The 22082-nt window shown below is 47.1% G+C and overlaps 1 protein-coding gene across 1 annotated transcript in view; it reads left to right on the forward strand.

The window, feature by feature from the left end:
- The window catches only part of LOC104493256 (exocyst complex component 6B), a gene marked incomplete at both ends in the record, with an annotated part of 26606 nt that overhangs the window by 3332 nt on the left and 1192 nt on the right, over positions 1-22082 (forward strand). Inside the window, 7 exons of the mRNA XM_010135909.1 lie at positions 2285-2356; positions 2779-2876; positions 4138-4243; positions 5406-5515; positions 12807-12918; positions 16250-16384; positions 17516-17695. Coding sequence (XP_010134211.1) covers positions 2285-2356; positions 2779-2876; positions 4138-4243; positions 5406-5515; positions 12807-12918; positions 16250-16384; positions 17516-17695 — 813 coding nt within the window. The remainder of the gene's footprint in view (positions 1-2284; positions 2357-2778; positions 2877-4137; positions 4244-5405; positions 5516-12806; positions 12919-16249; positions 16385-17515; positions 17696-22082) is intronic.

Genomic DNA, 22082 nt, shown 5'->3' on the forward strand with positions numbered 1-22082 from the left:
TGTTCTGTGAAATACTTGCAGTGCTGTGAGCAAACCAGTTCTGCTAAAATATGGGTTTGGATGAGACATCCTGGGTAAACTAACAGCTCCAGAAAACCCTGCAATTGCATTGTCCAAGAAGTGAAGCTGGCTTGTACCAGCACTGGTGTGGCCAGCAGCACCAGGGCAGGATTGTCCCCCTATACTGGGCACTGGTGAGGCTGCATCTTGAATCCTGGGTTCAGTTTTGGCCCCTCACTCCACGAAGGACATTGAGTGGCTGGAGGGTGTCCAGAGAAGGGCAGTGGAGCTGGAGCAGGGTCTGGAGCACAAGTGCCCTGAGGAGCAGCTGAGGGACCTGGGGGGGTTGAGCCTGGAGAAAAGGAGGCTCAGGGGAGACCTTGTGGCTCTCCACAACTCCCTGACAGGAGGCTGGAGCGAGGTGGGGGTCGGTCCCTTCTCCCCAGGAAAAAGTGACAGAATGAGAGGAACTGGCCTTCAGTTGTTGCAGGGGAGGTTGAGGTTGTCCCTGAGGAACCATTTCTTGGTTCCCCGCTGGGGTTGTGCAGGGCTGTCGCTGTCTGCCCAGGGCAGTGGTGGAGTCCCCATCCCTGGAGGGGTTGATCAGCCTTGTGGAGGTGGTGCTGAGGGCCAGGGGTCAGTTGGGGACCTGGCAGTGCTGGGGGAGCGGTTGGACTCGATGATCTGAAATGTCTTTTCCAACCTAAGCGTTCTGTTGTTCTGGGATTCGATTCCTCCCATCCACAGTGGGTTTTACATTTATATGCCCCTGACTTTAGCTTAGCGTGGTCGCCCACAGGCAGTGTTGCTGAACAGCTGCCTGGCTTTATCTGTGCAGATGAGAACAATCTAGGTGATGGACCTGGAGCTTGTTGGGATGAGGAACCACAGGGGTGCTCTGGCTCCGTCCATCATGGCGGTTGTGTTGACTGGAAAGCTGCCTCCTTCCACTTCAGCTTCTGTTATGAAAAGGAGTAAACACCAAGATGTACACCCTGCTATGTTGTAAACCTGTGGTTATTTTCTTTTCAAGTGGGGTTTTTTGCTAAGTGAAAGCCGTGAGAGTGAGCCAGGTACAGAGCCGATGTTTTTCAGTTTTACCAGCTTTGTTTCCATGAGATGTTCTTTTAAGTGATGCCAGCCTTAAGGCGTGACATGTCTGCCAGGGTTTTTTTCGGTAATCACAAAATCTTACGTGATTTCTCAACACTAGTGTTGTGGTCATCACTGTTACCTCTAAGCGCTGCTCAGCCTGCAGCTCCCATATAGACCAGTGCCATCCATCTCATACTGCTGGTGAGACTTGACGGAGGGCTTTCACCTTGGTGAGGCTGCCTCACTTCTTCATCCTAAGCTTAACTTACCCCTGGATTTCCTTCCTTGCTGCAGACAGACACATCTTTCATTATTTCTCATAGCTTGAGGACATTATCTTTCTTTCTGACCTTCTCTTTTGGACAATGAAATGGAAAATGTGTCTCTCCCAGTCTTTCTCATTGATTAATGGGGTCATTCCTCCTTGAGTTTCCAGTGAGCTTTAAATCTGTTTCTCTTTTCAGCTTATGATCACTGATTCTATATTTGGTAACAGTTTGTCTGAAACTTCACATATTTCAGCATAGGTGGTTGTCTCCTGTGTCCAGAGAGCACGGGAAGCCTGTGGGTATGGTGGGATGGCTCTGGGGGGATGATCAGCACTGTCACTACACTGAGTTGTGTCTTTGGGGTTTTGAGCAGTGTCCTGACCAGCAAGAAATACTCGTATTGGAGCTCTGGCCATTAATGTTGCTGAAATACAGATGTGCAGCATGTTTTTCCTCAGCCTGAACCGCGCGACGGCACAGCCTTTGCTCGGGGCTTGGGGTTGCCTCGCTGCGATGCTTCATTACTGTCAGACACAACACACTAAATATTAAATGAGAGGCGCTGCTGTCGTCTTGGTATGACAGCGTGCTGATTGGCTTCGTCTCCTCTCGCTTCCCCAGCAGCTCCTGGCTAATCTTAGAGACACTTCAGGTATCTCTAGAGCAACCCAAATCCTTATTCATCATGGAGAGCCTTAAGAGCAGTGTGTTACAAGGGTAGATACCCTTATCAGCGTGTCTCCCCTTGCCCTGTAGAGCGTTAGGGCAAGAGCTGCAGGATAAAGCTGGTGATCGTAAGACCGGACAGTGAGTCTACATATTTATTACTGCTGAAGTGATAACGCAGGAGGGCTGAGGGTAATGTTTTTCCCGCGTGCTGCAGTGAAAACCATGTTTTTAATGCCTCCCCTTCTTTGCAGTCCTACTGCTCAGACCCGAGCCTGGTGTTAGACTTGAAGAACCTCATTGTCCTCTTCGCAGATACACTTCAGGTATGCCACTGTCGGTGACTGCTCTTTATCTCACTCAGTGGTTGTGCTGCTCGCAGATGGTGTCTGTCACCAGGGTTAAAGGGCTGATGTGGGCTTGCAGTGGTGGCCCAGATTCTTTTTTGGTGGAGTTGCTCATGAATTGTGGTGTCTGATGGATAGACAGGTTCATTCTGTATGTGGGGTGGCCAGCCTTTGGGCCAGGACCAAGCCTTGGCCACCTTACCAAGCCCTTGTGCCCCCTAACCATGCCCAGCCTTTAATAGCCCTTGATGCCACCACCTCCACAGTTCTGTACACCTCTGTGGTGGAGGTAGGAAAGAATTTACCCATGTACTCCCTATTTAGCAGAGAAAATAATCTTCAGCTGCCTGTTGATGACCTTTTTGTACCTGAAGTTGCTCTCTTCCCTTACTCTGCTGCAGGGATACGGCTTCCCAGTGAACCAGCTCTTTGACATGCTGTTGGAGATCCAAGACCAGTATAGTGAAACCCTGCTGAAGAAATGGTCAGGAGTTTTCAGGTAAGAAGCTTTTTAAGCAAACTTACGAGATGTACCTTACGGAGTAGTTCTGGCCCATCAGTAAAATCTTTTGAGGAGCAGCAAGCTCATGTTTATATTTTGGGCAACAGGAAGCTTTCAGCCTGGGCTCTCCTTGGACCAGGGAGAGCCGGTTTAAATATAGTTGTGAGAATCACACAGTAACAGAATCGTTTGGGTTGGAAGGGACTTTAAAGATTATCTAGTCCAACCCCCTACCATGGGCAGGAGCACTTTCCACTAGAGCAAGTTGCTCAAATACCCATCTGAACTGGCCTTGATCACTGCCAGGGATGGGGCATCCACAGCTTCTCTGGGCAGCCTGGGCCAGTGTCTCACCACCCTCACAGGGAAGAATTTCTTCCTTACATCCCATCTAAATGCACCCTCTTTCAGTTTAAACCATCACCCCTTGGCCTATCACAACTTGCCCTTGGAAAATGTCCCTCCCTGTCTTTCTTGTAGCCCCCTTTCAGCACTGAAAGGCCGCACTAAGGTCTCTCCGGAGCCTTCTCCAGGCTGAACACCCCAACTCTCTCCCCTGTCCTCACAGCAGAGGGGTTCCAGCCCTCTGCTCATTTTCACAGCCTCCTTGACCTGCTCCAACAGGTCCATGTCCTTCTTATGCTGTATGTGGTGAGATAAATTGGTGTAGAGCAGAGGTTTTATGTCGCAGAGGGATAAGGTTATGGTTTCATTATGGAGCTCACACTGACTATCGATAGATGGTGTTGCAGCAGCGTTACTGTGCCATTGCTCCAGCACTGAGCCACACGTGTCTCGAGACACTGGTGACCTATCCCTGTGGGGTCCCATCCTGTGCTCTGGATCCACCAACTCATCCTGTGATGGTCCTCCAGGACATCCCAGGAAAACTAAGATGTCTCAGACTATGGAGCGTTGGGAAGAGCTGCTGGAGTATTGTCACTACCCTGGTAGCTCAGCATCCATCTTTCTCGAGTCAGGCAGGACTGAAGCTCACCTGGCTTTGCCAGGGGCAGCTGCTGAAGCTCCAGCCTGGACTAAAAGCACCATTAAGCTCTTGTGGCTTTACGCAGGCTGAAGGCAGGAAGCTGGGAGAGATCTTTGAGTCTGGCTGCAAAGATGATTTTAACAGACACAAACATGCGGACAAGTTTAAGCCCATGGAATGACACTTTAGACTGGCACATAGAACTTCCAAACCAAGCAGTGAATCTGCAGAGCTGTTTTTCTAACCGTTCTTTTCTTTCCTTCTTTCAAGAAACATACTTGATTCAGATAACTACAGTCCCATCCCAGTGACAAATGAAGAAGTTTATAAGAAAATAGTTGGACAGTTCCCATTCCAGGATGCAGAACTGGAAAAGGTAATTTTGAAACGGGGCAGGTGGCACAGCGTGTCTGCTGGGGCAGGAAAACCCCTGCACCCTTGTTAGCGGCATTGAGAACAGCGAGTCAAATAAACCAACCCAAACTTAAAACCCTGCAGCAAATAAACAACAACATAAAACAGAATGAGGGAAAAGAGTAAATGTACTTCGCATGTGATGCATTTCTTCTGGTGTGGGTGAGGAAAGAGCGTACAGCCATACCTCATCGGGGTTGTTTTCAGATCATGGTGTACCATCACAGCTGAACAGTCCTTGCAGTTAAACGAACGACTAGAAATATGCTTCCACTGGTATTTTGTTCCCGTTTTATGAACCGTGTTGTTGACCTTTGTTTGTTTTAATCTCGTATTTAACAACAACAACAAAAAAGCCTAACAGAGCGATGTATCTTGGCTTTTGTAGAAGTGTGCGCTTGCAAAACCTACATGTAGCCAAACTGACAAACACTCACCAGTGTCCCTTAAAAGCCTGCTTGGCCTTCTGCTCCACATCTGGCATCCAGTGAGCTCCAAGCCTGGTGAGCTTAATTAGGACTGGGAGGGGTTTTTGATCCAAGTCAAGTGTTTAGATTGCAGAAAGTCTGTGTCCGTCCCCCAGAACTATATTGTGGGGGTCCAGCTTCCTCTCAGGCTCTGCACCTCTCAGCCATGTGTGCGCTCTGGGTTGGGAGAATTTGGTGTAGGATATGTATTTCCTCTTGGCTTTTGGCGTTCTAAGCAAGGACTCACCTTGGGCAGCAGCTGTGGGAGGTGGCCAAGCAAAACACCTTGTGCATGGTGGGAGATAAAAGTCACTGAGTTCTCCCAACAGGGTCTTTTCATAGGAACTGGGGAGGTGGGAGAGGGACTGAGGGGCCTGTGGTGCTGCCTGCTCTCTCCTAGCTACAAGATTTCTTCCAGCCTGTTTCGGACTTCAAATCCCTTATGCACCCGTGTGCCATTTGTAAGTGATTATCTGGTCTTTCACTTGGCTGAAATGTTTATATAATATACAATAAATGCTGGTGTGTTGTTTCATGGCTGGACTTTCAGCTGAATACTAGAATTCATCTGACTGCCTAGAACATGTTTCTGGAAGTCAGTCTTCACCCCTGTTAAATATCTGCTCTTTGACTTGAATTCTCTCCTGTATTTTACAGCAACCATTTCCAAAGAAGTTTCCCTTCTCTGAGTTTGTGCCTAAAGTTTACAATCAGATTAAGGAATTCATCTATGCCTGCCTGAAGTTCTCGGAAGATCTGCATCTGAGGTAGGGGATGACTGTGCTAATGGTCGTAATATGGAGGTTTTGTCTGCACTGGAAGATCTCAACAGGTTTAAAATATGAATTCTCTTGCTTGATTGCTTGGATATACCCTGTCCAGGCTGGAGGTGGCTGGTGTCTCCTTGGAGTGGTGGCATCCTTCATGGACAAGGACTGGCCAAGTGTTCAAGAATAGCTAGCTCATATATTTCTGTACTGGGCACTGGGGAGGCCACACCTCGAATCCTGGACTCAGTTTTTGGCCTCTCCATCCAAGGAGGACATCGAGGGGCTGGAGCGTGTCCAGAGAAGAGCAATGGAGCTGGAGCAGGGTCTGGAGCACAGGTGCACTGAGGAGCAGCTAAGGGACCTGGAGGGGTTGAGCCTGGAGAAAAGGAGGCTCAGAGGAGATCTTCTGGCTCTCCACAACTCCCTGACAGGAGGCTGGAGCGAGGTGGGGGTCAGTCTGTTCTCACCAGGAACAAGCAACAGGACAAGAGGAACCGGCCTCCAGTTGTTGCAGGGGAGGCTGAGGTTGTCCCTGAGGAACCATTTCTTGGTTCCCCACTGAGGTTGTGCAGGGCTGTCGCTGTCTGCCCAGGGCAGTGGTGGAGTCCCCATCCCTGGAGGGGTTGATCAGCCGTGTGGAGGTGGTGCTGAGGGCCAGGGGTCAGTGGGGACCTGGCAGTGCTGGGATGGAATGCTGGGACTTGTCGATCTTAAAGGTCTTTTCCAACCAAAATGGCTCTGATTCTGTTCAGGGAAACAGTCCAGGACCTTTGCGAGCTGTATAGAGGTGAGAGGCTGTGTTTCTGGGTCAGTTGTACTAAATAGATGAATCTGGTTGTCTTGAGAAAGATAGTGATGTCATCGGGCCAGTGCCTGGCATAACATCTACAACCTCCACATGGCCTCCTTGGACTGTTCCTCAAGGAGTGCGTTGTCAGGAAAACTCTTGAAGTTTTGATTTGCCCTGTGTGTTAATGGGTTTCGGCTGCTGGTTTCGGGTTTTTGTTTTTCTTGTTTCCCCTGAGAGTTTATATACAAACAATCAGATATTTTTTTTAAAGCCTCCCAAATTTTCCATGTGTTTACCCTCCCTTCTCCAGCCCAAGGTGCCTTGATGCTGGTTTTGCCCACATGTACGTGTGTGTGTGATTGGAAAACAACTATATTTGCCAGAAACCGTGGTTGCTGGTTTCTTTTTACACCCAGCAATGCCTTCAGCTGGGTAGAGGTATATAAATGAGTGACAAGATATTTACAGGAAGGCGGGATCCTTTTTCCCTTCTGTTTGCACCACTGTGCTAGTGGGAGGTTGGACTGTGGGGGGTGGTTTCACCCCCCTTGGCAGCTTTGTGTCCTCGATACTGGACATTGCCCCAGTTTGGGGCAGTGCTTTGGTCACTCATGAGATGTTTCAGTGACTATACAAGGCTCTTCAGGGTTTTACTTCTCTTCGTGTGAGGGACAGTAATTTGGAGAGGCACTTTTTCTCCATCTTCTGCCAGAGGATGTGGTAGCTCATTGGCTGGTGTGGAAACACAGGACATTTCTCATCCCCTTCCCTTTTAATCTCAACCTTTTGCTGGTGGCAGGTTGTTCTCTTTGGAGGCTCCCAGGTCTCTTAACCTGTAGGTCACCATTAAACATCTCGGTTTCTAAAGCCGACAGAACGGTCCTATTTCACACGGATGCTGGTTTCGCCAACCCCTCCATTGGCACTTCCCTCATGAGTTTTGTGCTCTTCACCATTACAGAAATGATTGAGTTTGTCAGAGAAGGGAAGAAAAGTGTCCCCTTGGGTCCCTCCTCAGGGGTCCTCCAGGACACATTATTAAAATTCCTTTCGACATTGGATTTTCCAGCCCTTTTTGAGGAGCGGTGTTGGGCTGGGGGAAGGGAGCCCAGCTCTTGGCTTTTCGAGCCAAACATTTGGAATATTTCTCTGAAAACCCCTGTTGACACTTTCTTCATTTCACCCTGACAGCTTGAATTAGGTTTTATTAGGAAGCTTGGCTACAAAGCCGGCAGCAAGTTTTCTTTCTCTTCTCTTTCTTTTTCTTCTTTGGTTGTCATTTACCTCGCACCCTGGAGTGATTGGGGTCAGCCCGTCAGTCACGGGAGGCCTGAAGGTCATGACTACTGCTATGGGATACGGGACATCAGCTGTCATTAACCCAGACAGTTCGCTTAAATACTCCGCGGTCTTTTCCTGAGGAACAGAGCCTGTGGCAGAAAATGTAGCTTGTCTCTTTTTTTTCTAATTATTTTTTTGAACTAGCTCCTTGTATTTGTTGGACGGTGGTGTTCTCCTTTATGTTGATACGCTCGTGAAAGTTATTTTGCTCTCCAAGCGTTTGAAGACAATTTGGAGCTCAGTGTGGATTTATAGGGGTTGCAATTTTTTTTTTGTTTGGCTCTATTAAATTTATTAGGGGAAAGAAAACCTCATTTATATTTTCAGTTGTTCTGCTTTTGTTAAAAAACAGGTTCATCAAGGAGATGTCTTCAAAAATATCCACTTGCTGGAAGACTTCCGCCGCTGCCAGTGGAATTTCCCATTTGAAAGATAGGGAATATCTTTGGAAAACAGTGGGTGGAAGGATGAGATGTCAGCTCTAATCTACCAGGACTTTGATGGTTTCACTTTGGCTTTTTTTTTCAAACAAAGCATCATCATGGCTTGGCTTCGCGGACGAAGATTTGGGAAGGGCATTACCCACGCTTACTGCAAGCGCGCTGATGGCTAAAAAGGGCAATGCGGGATAGGCAAGTCCAGTTGCAAAGAGCACAGCGGAAGGTCTCCTTGGGTGGTATAGTCGAGGCATGGTTCTTTCTCCGCTGTCTCTTCTTCTCGAGACTGATTCTACGCGTGCTCTCAAAGGAGACAGCAGTGTTATGTATGGTGTGTCTCCAAATCTCCTGATTGGAGGCCAGGGTGGACCACTGATGGTGGTCAGTATGGCCAAGGCTGAGGTGTTGTTCCAGGGAGTCCTTATATCTCCTCTTTGGAGCTCTTCTCTTGCGGCAGCCGGTGGCGAGTTCACCGTAGAACACAATCTTAGGGAGGTGGTGATCCGCCATCCTGGAGATGTGCCCTGCCCAGTGCAGCTGCGTTTTCAGCAACGTGGCCTCAATACTGGTGACCTCTGCCTGTTCAAGGACAGCGACGTTAGTCACGTAGTCAGTCCAGTGGATGTTATCCTGAAAGAATTCAGGATACAATTTTTAAAGTGCTGAAAATAATTTAAGTACATAAAGTTATTCAAAATAAAATGAAAAAATGAATCAGAGGCTTGAATAAGTGACTCAAGTAGGACCTTTGGAAGTCAGCATCAGGAGAGTGGAGAGAAATACGGCTTCTCTGATAGCTCATATTGCTGCTTTGGGGTTACAAGTGGTCTGTGGTTGTCGACTGAATGTGCAGGCTGAGTAATGACCTCCCCACTACCAGCTTCTACCAATTGGAACCCGATAGATCAAATTGACATCAGACATACGTAGTGACCAGCCCACACGAGCAATATTGTTCATTTGGGGGTTTTGTTTTCTTCTTGTGCATGGAGAATAGAGATCCGGCCTATCCATGGAACCAAGACAACCTCTACTTCACAGTCAAGAGATGGCATCATCAAACTGACTGATACCATTATTCTTTGCTAACTGGCCCTGCTGGTCCAGGCACTGGGTCTGGGCTGTTGGTGTGAGCTTGGTTCATCATTTTAGCTGGAGGGTGCTGGGCAAGGCAGTGGCTGACACCCATCACCCCTGTTGCCACCGTCACTTACCTCTTCTGTTGAACCAAAGGAGGTTTGAGGTATCGCAAGGTTTTGGACCTCATGGGGGATGTCACTGATCCTTCTGCTCTGGTGGAACCCAACCACAGTTACCAGGCTGCTTGACCCCCCATTCTAGCTTATGCAGCCAACAAACAAAATGAGAGTAGGAAGCCTTTGGAAATGGTGCTTGTATGAAGAGAAATCTCAGTTAAAGTGCCGTGAAGACGTAAAAGCAGCATGGAAGTACTAAGCAGTGTTATTAAGCACTAGTTTATGCCCTGAAGGCTTATAATGGTTGAGATGTTCCTGCAGCTGAAGTGAGCAATTGAAGCAAACCCTCGATTTGCAGAGTGTTTGATGATACAGCAACCTCATGCCGTCAGCGCTGGCAGTAGCATCGGGCAGAGGCCAGCAGCATCCCGGGAGCTCCTGCCAAGTGCATGACTGTCTCGGGGCGTACATGCAGCCAGACGGTAACTGGCTTGTTTAATTTTGATGTTCTGATGACAGGTTGATGTTTGAGTTAAAAAGGATCAAGCTTTTCCAGCACAACCTACTTGATTGCTGGGTTGGTCTAGTGAGAAAAGCTGACATCGTGTCCAACCCCCGTGTTCTTCATCTGTGTTTTCACTGTTCCAGTCAATGCTGGAAGCTCCAGCCACCGACTCCACTTCCAACCTTGGCTGGTCTGTCCCTCCACCAGCCTTGGGGACAGGCTTTGTCACTCCCTGTATATTCCACTTCAGCTTTTCCCAGGGAAAACTCTGAAAGAGCCACAGTGCTTGCACGAGTGCTTTGTGTATTGTTTGCTCCCTGCATAATTTTTTCTTTACCCTTCTGAGCATGGGTCCAGCTCTTTTTGCCCCCCAGCCCTCTTCCTCAGTTCCCACACTGCTCTGGCAACAGCAGGCAGCTGCCCCCAGTGTCACGGGGTCCCTTTGTACCAGCCCTTTGCTTTAAATCTCCTTGGGTGTCATCTTTACCATCTGTAGAGCATCACAGGGTTAGATTTTATTGTACTTGCTATATTTAACCATGCTATTGTCTGGTGGAGGACACTGGGGACAATCTGGTTCTTCCTGGGCTTGGGGGTATGTGTGCGTGGTGGGGTTTGGTGGGTTTTTTTGTTTAAGTAAAACCTTATTTGAGAGCCCTACCCGTAGTATAAAGACCAGGAAAATTAATTCTTCTCCCCCCATATTTTTATTTCTGTTCCACACTTTTAAAAAACCTCAATGCATCAACTTAGACCACACATCAAAACCCTGCAAGAAGGAACCCACGGGTCCATCTGGCATGCGAAGTGGACTGGCCCTGATCGTCATTGGCATGGAATGCACCTCCCTGCTCAGCAGGAGGGAAATAAACTCACAGGGATCAGCGGTGATGATCTAGAGGAGACCCGCACTAAGACTTTGGCTGATGACATCGAATTTATATAATCAGGAGTTAGGTCCTGCCGAGCTGCTGGCCCTGCTCTGCCGGTGTCCAGCTGGGAAGGAGACAGTGGTCAACCCTTGGCAGGCTGTAGCTCAGGAAAGCAGACTTCTAAACATCAGGGAAAAGGAAATATTAGAGAAACCTGTTGGGGAGTGCAGCGTGGTGAGCAGCCGCTGGGCGTACGGGGAGTTGTGCAGCTGGGCTCTTCCTTGGGAAAGCTGCAGCAAGACACGGCTTTCTCAGTCTCACGGAAATACGAGTGTAACTTTGCTCGGAGATGTGAGCAGAGAGCAATATTCGGCACTTCTCCAGGGAATTGTTGGGATGCAATGCTCAGGCAGCCGCACAGGAAAGGTCCTGAATAACTTTAGAAATCAAATGAACTGATAATGATGGCTGAGTGAGTCCACGAGCCTGCTGTGGCCACAGGGTTGCTGTTAGAGAAGACTCAGTCTTTCTTTCCCAAGCATCAGGCACTGATGGGCCAGGGCTTGAGTCAGTGCCTCTGCTCTAACATTAAATAGGCGCAGAAATCAAGTGTAGGAAAGACTAACAGAGCGCAACAGTCCTCTCAGCTGCTTTTGCCCAGTATAGATGGTGTAGATGTTCCCTGGCGTCTTTCCGGAGGAGACCATGAAGGTGGTTAGAAGGCTGGAGCACCTCGCCTATGAGGACAGGCTGAGAGAGTTGGGTTTGTTCAGCCTGGAGCAGAGAAGGCTCTGGGGAGACCTTAGTGCGGCCTTTCAGTGCTGAAAGGAGCTACAGGAAAGCTGGGGAGGGGCTTTTCCAAAGGCATGTAATGAAAGGACGAGGGGTGATGGCTTTAAACTGAAAGAGGGTGGATTTAAATTAAATGTAAGGAAGAAATTCTTCCCTGTGAGGGTGGTGAGACCCTGTCCCAGGTCACCCAGAGAAGCTGTGGATGCCCCATCCCTGGCAGGGTTCAAGGCCAAGTTGGACAGGGCTTTGAGCAGCCTGATCTGGGGGAAGGCGTCTCTGCCCACGGCTGGCTGGAACTAGATGATCTTTAAGATCCCTTCCAGCGCACACTGTTCTGTGATTCTTTGTTTGGGAGTTTTGGAAGTTTTTGGAGTTTTGGAAGACTTCTGGAAGTTTGGGAGCTGTGAGATGGACAAGGGCTGGCAGTGCCCATCCCTGCCCCAGCAGGTACCCCAGCAGCAGCACCCCAACATCTACCACCTGACATGCCAGCGGTGGGGTAACTGCAAGGTTTGCTTTTGCTTCTTGTGACCATCCCTGCTTTGTAATGTGGGCTATTTGTCAGGTAAAACAGGATAAGGAGCAAAAGGTCACTGGCTTGATTTACTGGGAACCTTAAAGTTATTAACTCTTCTCAGCCTTCCAGTTGGAAATTTTCTTTGCCCTCAGCTGCCTGTCACTGTGATGCCAGAGGTAAAGCCCCGTGGTGTCAGGGCTAATGCAGGGCCAACAACAGATCAAAGGAGTCTGGGCTGGGATGGATTTCCACAACCTCCTTCAGAAAGGAGAGTTTTCACCTCACTGGGTGCATGTTGGAGAGATGCTTCAGAGCAGAAAGCCAGACCCCCAAACATCAGGAATGCTCCACTTACAGCCAGCTGGCAAAAGTCACAAGAGCTTCCAGTCTGATATAGTTGAAGAAAAAGCTATGGGAAGGTTGGAGAGGTATTTTGGGGGGTTGATTCCCCACCTCCCCATCCCCCATTGCAGGTCTTTGATCCCTTTCTTGTTGCGTACTGAGCTCCAACATCGTGTGCAGGGTGGTGGCTTGACTGCACGGGTTAGTGCTGATGCTGCGGGCAGCTCTTACCTGAACTGGAGCAGCTCCTCTCAGAGAAGAGGCTCAGGGATGGAGTTATAGCATGTGTTAGTCCCCCTTCCTTACCGATTCAGGCAGAAAAAGGCCTAAATTGTTGGTATTTTCCTGTGTTATTAGTATGTCTGCATCTGTAAGTGGTGCATAGATGATCGTACATGAGGCAGAAGGTTGGAAAGGAGTCTGACAGATGAGGGTTCCAGGGGATTTCCTTTTCACAGAGCAGTTTTCAAACCTCACTTTAAATTCTACTTTGCAGCTCCACCGAAGTTGACGATATGATTAGAAAATCTACAAATCTGCTGCTGACCCGAACGCTGAGCAACTGTTTACAGAATGTCATCAAGAGGAAAAATGTAGGGCTGACGGAGGTAGGACATGGCTTCGAAGGGGTCCATTTCCAGGGCAGGGTGACAGAAGGGGGTTTGGTCTCTTGGAGCTCCTTATAGCACCTTTAGAGATGCTGGTTTGGAACATTATTATAAAATAGGAGATTGTAAAACAATAATGGAACCACCCAGTGTTGCTGTACGAAGAAGCACTCAGTACCGCAGGAAACAGGAAGCTTTTTTGCCGTTGCTGTTAGAATTGCCCCTCTTCTGAATTTGCAGAGCATTATGTGTCTGAATTAAAGCAGCAGGTAAGAGGGATGGAGAAGAGCTAGTGGGAGCTAGGAGAGGATATGGAGTGGTCCCCATCTCTAGGTGATGTTTGAGGGGGTTTCAGCACATTGCTACAGTATAAACTCTATAATTTTTTGCTGTTGATATTTTTGGTGCACAAAGGCGAATTTCTCAGAAGTCTCGTGCAAGTTTGGGAATGTGTGTGGTACCGAGGGCAGTTTGGGTACCTTAGCAGGACCTCTGTGTGCTGTTATTAAATGAGGAGATATTGATGCAGCTGCCATTGTTTAACTGACCGTACTGTAGAAATGTGTCCTGTTCTTTGGACGCTGTAAATACCCCGTGGAGGTGAGTTTTGGAGAGTTTAGATGCTTCCTCCGCCCTTTATCTCAAAGTCAGGAATCTCTCTGCTCGCTGGGGGCAAATTCCTCTTCTCTCCTGCTCCTCTCAAGGCTGGCTGCACAAAGAGGAATGCAACACCACTCCTGCACTATGCATCCCCCAAATGAACTTTTTGGCTGCTGTTTCACATATTCCCACAGTGTGACTGAGTGTAGAAGAGGCAAACCCAGTGCTACAGTCCCCTCAGTTGCCTTTGCCCAGTTCAGATGGTGTAGATGTTCCTTGGCATCTTCCGTGTGGAGTGAAGGTGACACCTATGTTTGGGCTGAGAGTGGTTTCTTTGTGGCCTTCTGGAGGTGTGGTGTATCCAGAGACTGGTGTTCATCTCTGAATCTCTTCACATGTTTTCACCCTCTTGTTCCTTACCACTTACCAAGGCACAACTCTCCTGGGGTTATCTCTACCATCATTTTTTGTTCTAATTTGGTTGAAGAAAAACTATTCTGAATGTTTTCATCCTCTCCTGCCTCTTTTCTTCATGTAACCATTGGCCTGTTTGTCCAAATGGAAATGTGGCATTTTTCTCCTGAGTTTCTCAAATCCTTCCCTCTTAAGAAAAAACTTTGATGTGACTGCATGGAACACAGGAATTAGAGGGCACCTTGAAGAGCCCCAGGCAAGTCCTGGTGTCAAGAGTAATTGCAAAAGATGTTTCAAGTACCTTGGGTAACTATAACTTGCCAGATTTAATTTTTGCACAAAGCAACACCGTGCAGTGCTGGGCTCTCCAGTATCATCTTCCAAGCAGCGGACAAGGTAATACAAGGCTGTGTATCAACCTTTCTGGTCAGCTGTCCTCTTTAATTTATTTTTCATTGCTGTTTTTTGAGGGGCTGCATCTTAGCAGTGGATGTTGAGATTTGTTACCAAGTCTGGTGCAAATAATCCTGGTGTTTGGAATAACCCTGAGATCCCTCAACAAAAGAGGAGGAAAAGATGCTTCTGTTTTTTCTTTGAATACCCCAACAAGTTGGTCTTAGGGCAACAGAGAAGGTCTTACCCCTCTGAATTCAAAAGAGGATGAGAACGTGAAAGAGCCGGAGAGGGAGCAGGAAAGCTCATAACAAGTGGTGGAAGAGAATCAAAGCAATCAAGGCCTTTGAGCTTGATAATCGATCTGGACCAGTAAGTTGTGATGATTAGAGGAGGGTGTAGGAGGAATTTCACACAGTTGGAAGTATCTAATATTTAATTAACTTGAAACTGTAGGAAAATACATCACAATCATGATGTCAGTGCTATCTGACATGGGGAAATGCAAATAAGTGCTTGTTTGAAGGCAAAAATCAAGAACAAGATTAATCCAAGGAATCCCAAAATGAGAACCCTCCTAGTTACCTGTGTGATACATTACACAAACCAAGTACAAAACAAGAAGGGTTCCAATAGATCATAATTTGATTTCTTAGAAACAAGATCCTGACTGAAATCAAAGACGTGTTTGCTGGAAAGGTCCTCTGGAGGTATCTAGCCTGACTGGAAGTGGGATCATTGCTCACTTGAATCATGTCAACCGTGGCTTTCTCTGCACAACTTTTAGTTTCTCCAAAACAGAGGTCCCACAGCTTCTCAAGACACCCTGTTCCAGTTCTGTGCTACCTTCCTAATATCTAAGCCAAAGTTCCCAAACTGTGACTGTTGCCCTTTCTCGTGTCAACTGGCACTAGCAAGAGTTGGGCACCATAATCTTTGTCACATCACTTCAGCATTTCTACGCCTGCAACTCTCAAATGGTTGATTAATCCACCTCATTCAGAAGATCTGTGGGTGTTTCAAAACCACTTCTGTAGAGGAGGTGACCGCAGGCTGCCACGCCATACTCCAGCAATTAAATGATATCAGTCCAGGGTGTGCCCGTGCCTTCTTGTCTATAGGGGAGCCGCTTTGACATGATACCTGAGCCAGACGTTACTTGGGAAGGTTTTGTTGTAGCTTCTGTTGCACCTTGAAAATACTTGTGACAATCTGCTCAGAAAAATGGTATCTGCTTAAGGAGTAATGATGCTTCCAAGTCAGTGATTCTAAAGTGGAAGCCTGGATTGTTTTGCTCTGGATTGTAAATGTTTGAGTTGATTGACTTCAGCCGAGATTTTTACTCTCTGGTTGCCTTTAATGTCCCAAAATAGTTCCACGTGAAGGCAGCCGAGAAGATGGTGTTAAGAAAACTGCAGATAATGGGGGGTATGATAACCGAAAAGATAGCAGGGTGAGACCTGCTGTTCAGCCACACCACCCTCAGAAAAGTAAAACCTTGTGATTTCTTTGTTAAATGCCTTGGTCTGATGTTGTTCAGTGTCACTCAAGACGCGGGTTATTTAGGGTTCATTAGCAGACCGAATACTCGGGATTTGACATGGCGGGTTTTTTTGTAAGCCTGTTGTATTTGAGCTGCACTGAAATGAGCGCTGACTGACAGCTGAATGTAGGAAAGGCATTAAAAAAAAATCATCTTTTGTGGTATTAGTGGCTGTCATGGGAAATGCTTTTCCCCCCAAAATTATCTTTTATTTAAGTTTTTGATGTTGTTCAAGGAGGAGAGCCTTTGAGCATGTAGCAAAGCTTAGTTTGCACAGTGTCAGCTTTTCATGCTGGAAGTTCTAATGAATTGGCAACAATTAACCCGGCACATCCCTGGCTTCAGGAGCATGATGGCTGAAAACCTTTTTTGCCTTTGCAGCTTGTACAGATTATTATAAATACGACCCATTTGGAGAAATCCTGCAAGTTCCTAGAAGAATTCATAACCAATATCACTAATGTACTTCCAGAAACTGTCCACACTACGAAACTCTACGGGACCACAACCTTCAAGGTGAGAAGACTGGTAGACCCACCTCCGGGGAGTTGCTGTTGAGGTTTGGTTGGAGAGTATCTGCTTTCCAAGCACATGTGGGGATGTGGGGAGCTAAGCTGAGCCGAAAGGTAATTTTGTCATATCCTGGGAAGCTGATGCCATCAGACAAGCTTTTGGGTTTGTCCTTCAGAGTGTTACATCTGTTGAGGTCGTGAGCTTTTGTGGCTCTTATTTACAGGCTGTGACTGCAGCACTTATTATCTAACAGATTAAGCAGCTTTTCAACAAAAGCCTGATTTTTTTTTTCTTCTTTTTAAATGAATTTTCATTTTGCCATTTGAGCACTGTACAATGTTACACATGTCTGGCCATGAACACAAGCTCTCCTCTTTCACCCAAGAGGAGAATAGATTTTCAGAACTTGTATTTCTGTACCTTTGCATTCTTTTTTTGCATTATTCCCTAGAAATCATGGCTGGCAGAAACTGCTAAACTCCCCAGTCTTTAAATCTTTAAGTCAAACCCCAGGAGTTTCCACCCAGATACTTTATATGAACTCCTAAGGCCTTAATTGGGTCAGCTGTGGGATGTCTGAATATGCCCCATGGCTGGAGAGCAGGAGATGGGAACATCGCCAAGGACTCGAGCAGCAGCAAGGAACTGATTAGGTTAGGCTTGCTCTTGGGATAACTTAGCAGGAGACTTAGGCCCTGTGTCCCTAGGGAAAGCCGTTTGTGGTCCCTTCTGGAATCATCTACCTATCTGGCCTGAGGGTGAGTTTTCCTACTGTTCTCCTGACAGGGAGGCTCCTCTGTGGCCCTCCTGCACCCCGTGCTTGCACACAGTTTGGTGGGTCTCAAACCTTTTTCCATGTGGGATGTTCCTCTTCCATCTCACTCTATTCCATCCTGTGCTAGATTTGTCTTCCCAGTCCCCAGGTGGCATCAGAGGCAGACACCAACTTCATCTTGCCTATCACTGACCTGGTGGCACATGTCACACCAGTCTGAGCTAACCTGAGGCTGTAGCAGCCATGTAGTTGCTGACGGGTGCTTTGTCTTGAGCTTCCTGTAAGGCTAAAGGTAGGGTCAACCTCGTGTCCTGTTACTTGTGAGACTCCACCCCATGTAACACGGTCTTGTTTCACAGGATGCCCGCCATGCTGCGGAGGAGGAGATTTACACTAACCTGAACCAGAAGATAGACCAGTTCTTGCAGCTGGCAGACTATGACTGGATGGCCATGGAGCCAGGCAGCAAGGCCAGCGACTACCTTGTAGATCTCATTGGCTTTCTACGCAGCACGTTTGCTGTGTTCACTCACCTCCCGGTAAGCCGCCTCCACCGATCTGCTTTTGCTTTGGGTCTGGGAAGCGCTCGGGCGTTCAGTGGTGCTGTTGAAACTAAAGGTTGCTCGAGCTTTATGGAGTGTGATGGAACTGGGGCCTTGGGCTGTCAAGTATTGTGGAATAACAAACCTATTTTTAAAGCAAGTTGTTTTAGAAGTTGGGCTTCAGCAAGAGTCTCCTCAAGTATTTATTTGCAAGTCAGCTGATTAATGAACAGGGGAGATATCACAGTCCCCCATGTAGAAGCTGGACCGTAATTCATTATCCACCTTTATTTTAGATATGTCGACTTTCAACTTAATGGACATTCAAGATAGTTTTCAAGAGATCCCAGTATAAGAGTGTCTATTATTTGAGCTGCAGATACATTTCCAAATGTTTGACACGTCACTGGATGCCTCACGTCAAAATACTGCTCTGCGGGAAGGCAGCATATGTTTCTTTTCTCTGCTGTCTAAAATATGCCTGTGTTTATGCTGTTATTGTGATCAAAAAATGTATTTTATGTTGGTTTTTGCAGTTGGCTGAGTATTGTCCCGTTGAGTAGGAAAAATCTAATCACCAGGGAGTTTCAGTTTTGCTCAAACAGCTTTTTTTTCCTTTAAATAGGACTCATTCTGAGCTATATGGATATGTACTTAAGAGTATCTTCAGACAGCAGGTATTTTGAAATAGCAAATTCACTGAATGCTGGATTTCTCCTAAAAGCAATCTCAGATCTTTCTTCTTTCCTGGACTGTTACTTATTTGTTGTTCCTGGGTGCCCAGGATTGGAGAACATGGGCCCATGCTGGGTGTTTCAAGAGCTTGGATATGAACAGGAAAAAAAGGACTAATGTACAACAGCAGTTTCTTTCACTCCATTCTGCTTGTTTATTGTTCTGCCCGAAAGACGTTCAAGACCTCCAGAGCCATTTTTGGAGGTTTTACAGCCCCAAAGCTTCTGGATGGCTCATGTCTTTGGTCTTCTATGGTAGCAGGACGGAATAAAGACTGCTTTGGTGTGGATTGAGAAGCCACCAAAGGAGGAGGGGAAGTGCCTTTCCTTGTTCTCTGTACGTGGAGGTGTTGTTGAGGAGAAGGTGCTTTCCTAGGTCTGTTGTCACTGGGGCAAACTGCTAAATAAAATGTTGCCTCCTGTTCAGAGAGGTTGGAAGGGCTTTCATCCATCTTCTTTAGACCAGGTTTATTAGCAAGATGTCTCCTCCTGAGCAGCATGGCTGGTGGCCATGCAAGCAGGCATGGGTTAGGTGCCCTTGGGAGGTGCTTGGAGATAGCTGGGTTCCTCAGCTGCTGGATTTCTTCTTAAAAAAAGGAGATGTGATGGCACAAGGATGGTTTATCACCTAGAGACCACTTCCACAAATCATAGTGGGAGTACTTAACATAAGCGAGTAATGGGATTTGACAGGGAGATTGGTCTCTGCACCAGAGCATGAAGCATGACTAGCAGGAGAGATGAGGGTGGGGAGAGGTGTCCACAATAATTTATGAGATGGATCTGGAGTAATTTATCTTCCTTAAATATTAATTTTTCCCTTTTGAGTGAGTCAAAATTGTTTTGGAGACTGGGGCAGCAGCTAATTGGTCTAAAAAGGACCAAGACAGTTCAAAGCAGCCTTTTCTCTTGCAGACCTGGATTAGAAAGGACCCAGCTGAGGAGAAGGCTGTTTGCATTTGCCGTGCAGCACCTTATCTTCAAAGCATCACACAGCACTGATCCTCCCAGCAGCCTCCTGAAAGAAGGGAGGCAAAATCAGGTGCTGCAGTCTGGCTTGTGAAGCTATAGCACTGGTCAATGGAGATGTAGGTCTGGGGTTTTTTTATATATATATTGGAGTTCCTTCCGTTAGAGGAGTGTTATGAACACTGCTGACAGGTCCCCACGTTCCCTTGCAGGGTGGTGAGTGAGAGCAAGTCAGGTACATCTAAAAACACCAAGCTCCTTCGGTGCCTCTGCTGGTTCGTTCTTGTAGAGTTCAAGGGCCTTTTGCAGTGGCTTATTTAGAAACACATTGCAAATTTTGCACTTTGCTAAGTGAAATGTAGGAGATAAGGTGTGTAGAAGCCCACATCTGTCTAAAAGCGATACAGGAAAATGATGGAGATGTTTGTGAAAGCACCAAAAATGTGGCATGAGCTTAATTTGTGAAAGGAGAGAGTGAGAGGGGCTTGAGAGGGAAAGGAACTATCTCCAGAAAGGGTGAATTACAACTAGAAGAGGGTATTGCAGAATTGCTAGTGGCAAGGTACAGCTGTTTCTATACTGTTGGTCCAAATCCAGCCCAAATCATTAGCACTGTAGTGTTACGATCTAAGAGGAGTTGCTGCCCTGTTTGAAATGAGTTTCCTGCTTGGTCCAGCTATAAAACAGAGGATTTTCGCATGGCCAGTAGCCCACAAAGAAAAGCAAGTGACTGCACCATTCTTGGAGGGGTGTCTTTGGATGAAACATCCTTGGAGCATCTTCTTATTGATAGAATCACAGAATGGTTTGGTTTGGAAGGGACCTTAAAGATCATGTAGCTCCAACCCACCTGCCATGGGCAGGGACACCTTCCACTATGCCAGGGTGCTCAAAGCCCCATCCAACCTCAGCTTTAACTGGCGTCCACGAACTCCATGCAACACTGTCCCTTCCTGTTCTCGTGTCCTTTTGGTTTGGAAATGCCACTGTTTTCCAGAGCTGACCATCTGGTCCCTTCATGTTGAATTTGCACAGTTTTAAGAAGGGAAAAGCATTCTCCTGGTGTTGGAACTTGCAGCAGTTTCTAGAAGAAGAGTGGCAGTCTCAGGAGATGAGTAAGTAGCAGGAGCTGAGCTACTCACCTGCCTTTTGTCACGACAGTAATTACAGCAAGAAAAAACTTCACCCGCTGATCAAAGAAACTCAGTCCAGGCATGTTGGTGGTTACTGTGCTAAAATTACACCAACAAAACGCACTGTCCTGTAATAGAACAGAGCCAAAAGCCCTGAGCCTGCAAAAATGCAGGCGGCTCCTTAACATGATGGGTATGACTAATCCCATTGTCTCGGATGGAGCTGCTCATTTGCAGGAAACCTTCCTGGGGTCAAGGCTCCAGCTCGCCGCAAGGCAGATCAAATGGCCTTGAAGGGTCCGGTTGACTTGAGTCAATGTTTCAGGGAGGGAGTGAAGAGGAACAGAGATGCTGAGCGAGCTCAAAGGTGACTCTGAGCCAAGATTCTGGCATTAGGTTTTGTGTCTCCCTTTTTGGGTACATGAGGCTGAATTTTTCCTGTATTTATTGGGGGGAATCCCAGAATGGTGAAGGTTGAAAGGGACCACTGGAGACCATAGAATCATAGAATAATTTGGGTTGGAAGGAACTTTTAAAGCTCACCCAGTCCAACCCCCTGCAGGGAGCAGGGACATCTGCAACTGGAGCAGGTTGCTCAGAGCCCCAAGGGCCAACGTGACCTGCAATGGTGCCAGGCATGGGGCTTCTACCCCTTCTACTTCTCTGATCATCTTGGTCATCTGATCCAATCCCTCTGCTCAAGCAGGAAAAATAACCCAGACCAAAGCTAGTCCTGGCTTGTGGAGAGGCATAAAAAAGTCTCCACTTTCTCTAGTGTTCAAGCAGGAATTGCAATCCCTGATTTTTCCTTTAGAGCCTCAGAGTAGACGATGTGGGAGATGGTGGAAACCGCCTGATATTAGGAACCCCTGTAATCGATTTGGTTTTTGTAGCTTTGTTTTAGGACTCCGAGCCCCTGACTGTGAAGGGCTCGCGGGTGGGTACAGCGTGTGCCGGTGAGGGAGGAAAAGTTCATGGCGAAGTTAACGGGGTTTTGGTGCATACCACTGCTGCATGAAATTTTCATGGTGGTTTAGAGCCACAACTCGAAAATGCTCCGCAAAGTGCCCAAAATGTCTCAAAGCAAATAACATGCTGGTGGAAATCAAAGCGTAATTAACATTTGGCTTCAAGGCTGCCCTCTTCCTGTGTTACCCAGGGAGAGTTGGTTACTGCTGCTGCTGAGCTCATTAACGTGGGATGCTCAGGCCTCCTTTAAAAGAAAATACTTTCTTTTTTTTTTAAGAGAAAAAAAAAAGTATTTTAGAAACAAAAAAAAAAAAGGTGGTTTCTGGTTTTCAGCAAGTAAAAGGCCATGGCCTAAAAAATTAACATTTCCAGCATAATACTTTTAAAAGAATGACTGAAAAAGCCTTTTGTCTTTGATGGGTGATTGTTGTTTTTATTTCTTGTTAGACAAGTTAATGTAAATCGCATTGACAGGGCTACTCCAAACACACTGATTTGTTGACATTAAGCTTCTCCAAGATGGAGGGTTGTGTCAACACCTACAGTGAACTGTCAGGTTAACAAAGCAAGGATGTTTTC

This window comes from Buceros rhinoceros, unplaced genomic scaffold, assembly GCF_000710305.1.
Source record: "Buceros rhinoceros silvestris isolate BGI_N320 unplaced genomic scaffold, ASM71030v1 scaffold2130, whole genome shotgun sequence".
NCBI lineage: Eukaryota > Metazoa > Chordata > Aves > Bucerotiformes > Bucerotidae > Buceros > Buceros rhinoceros.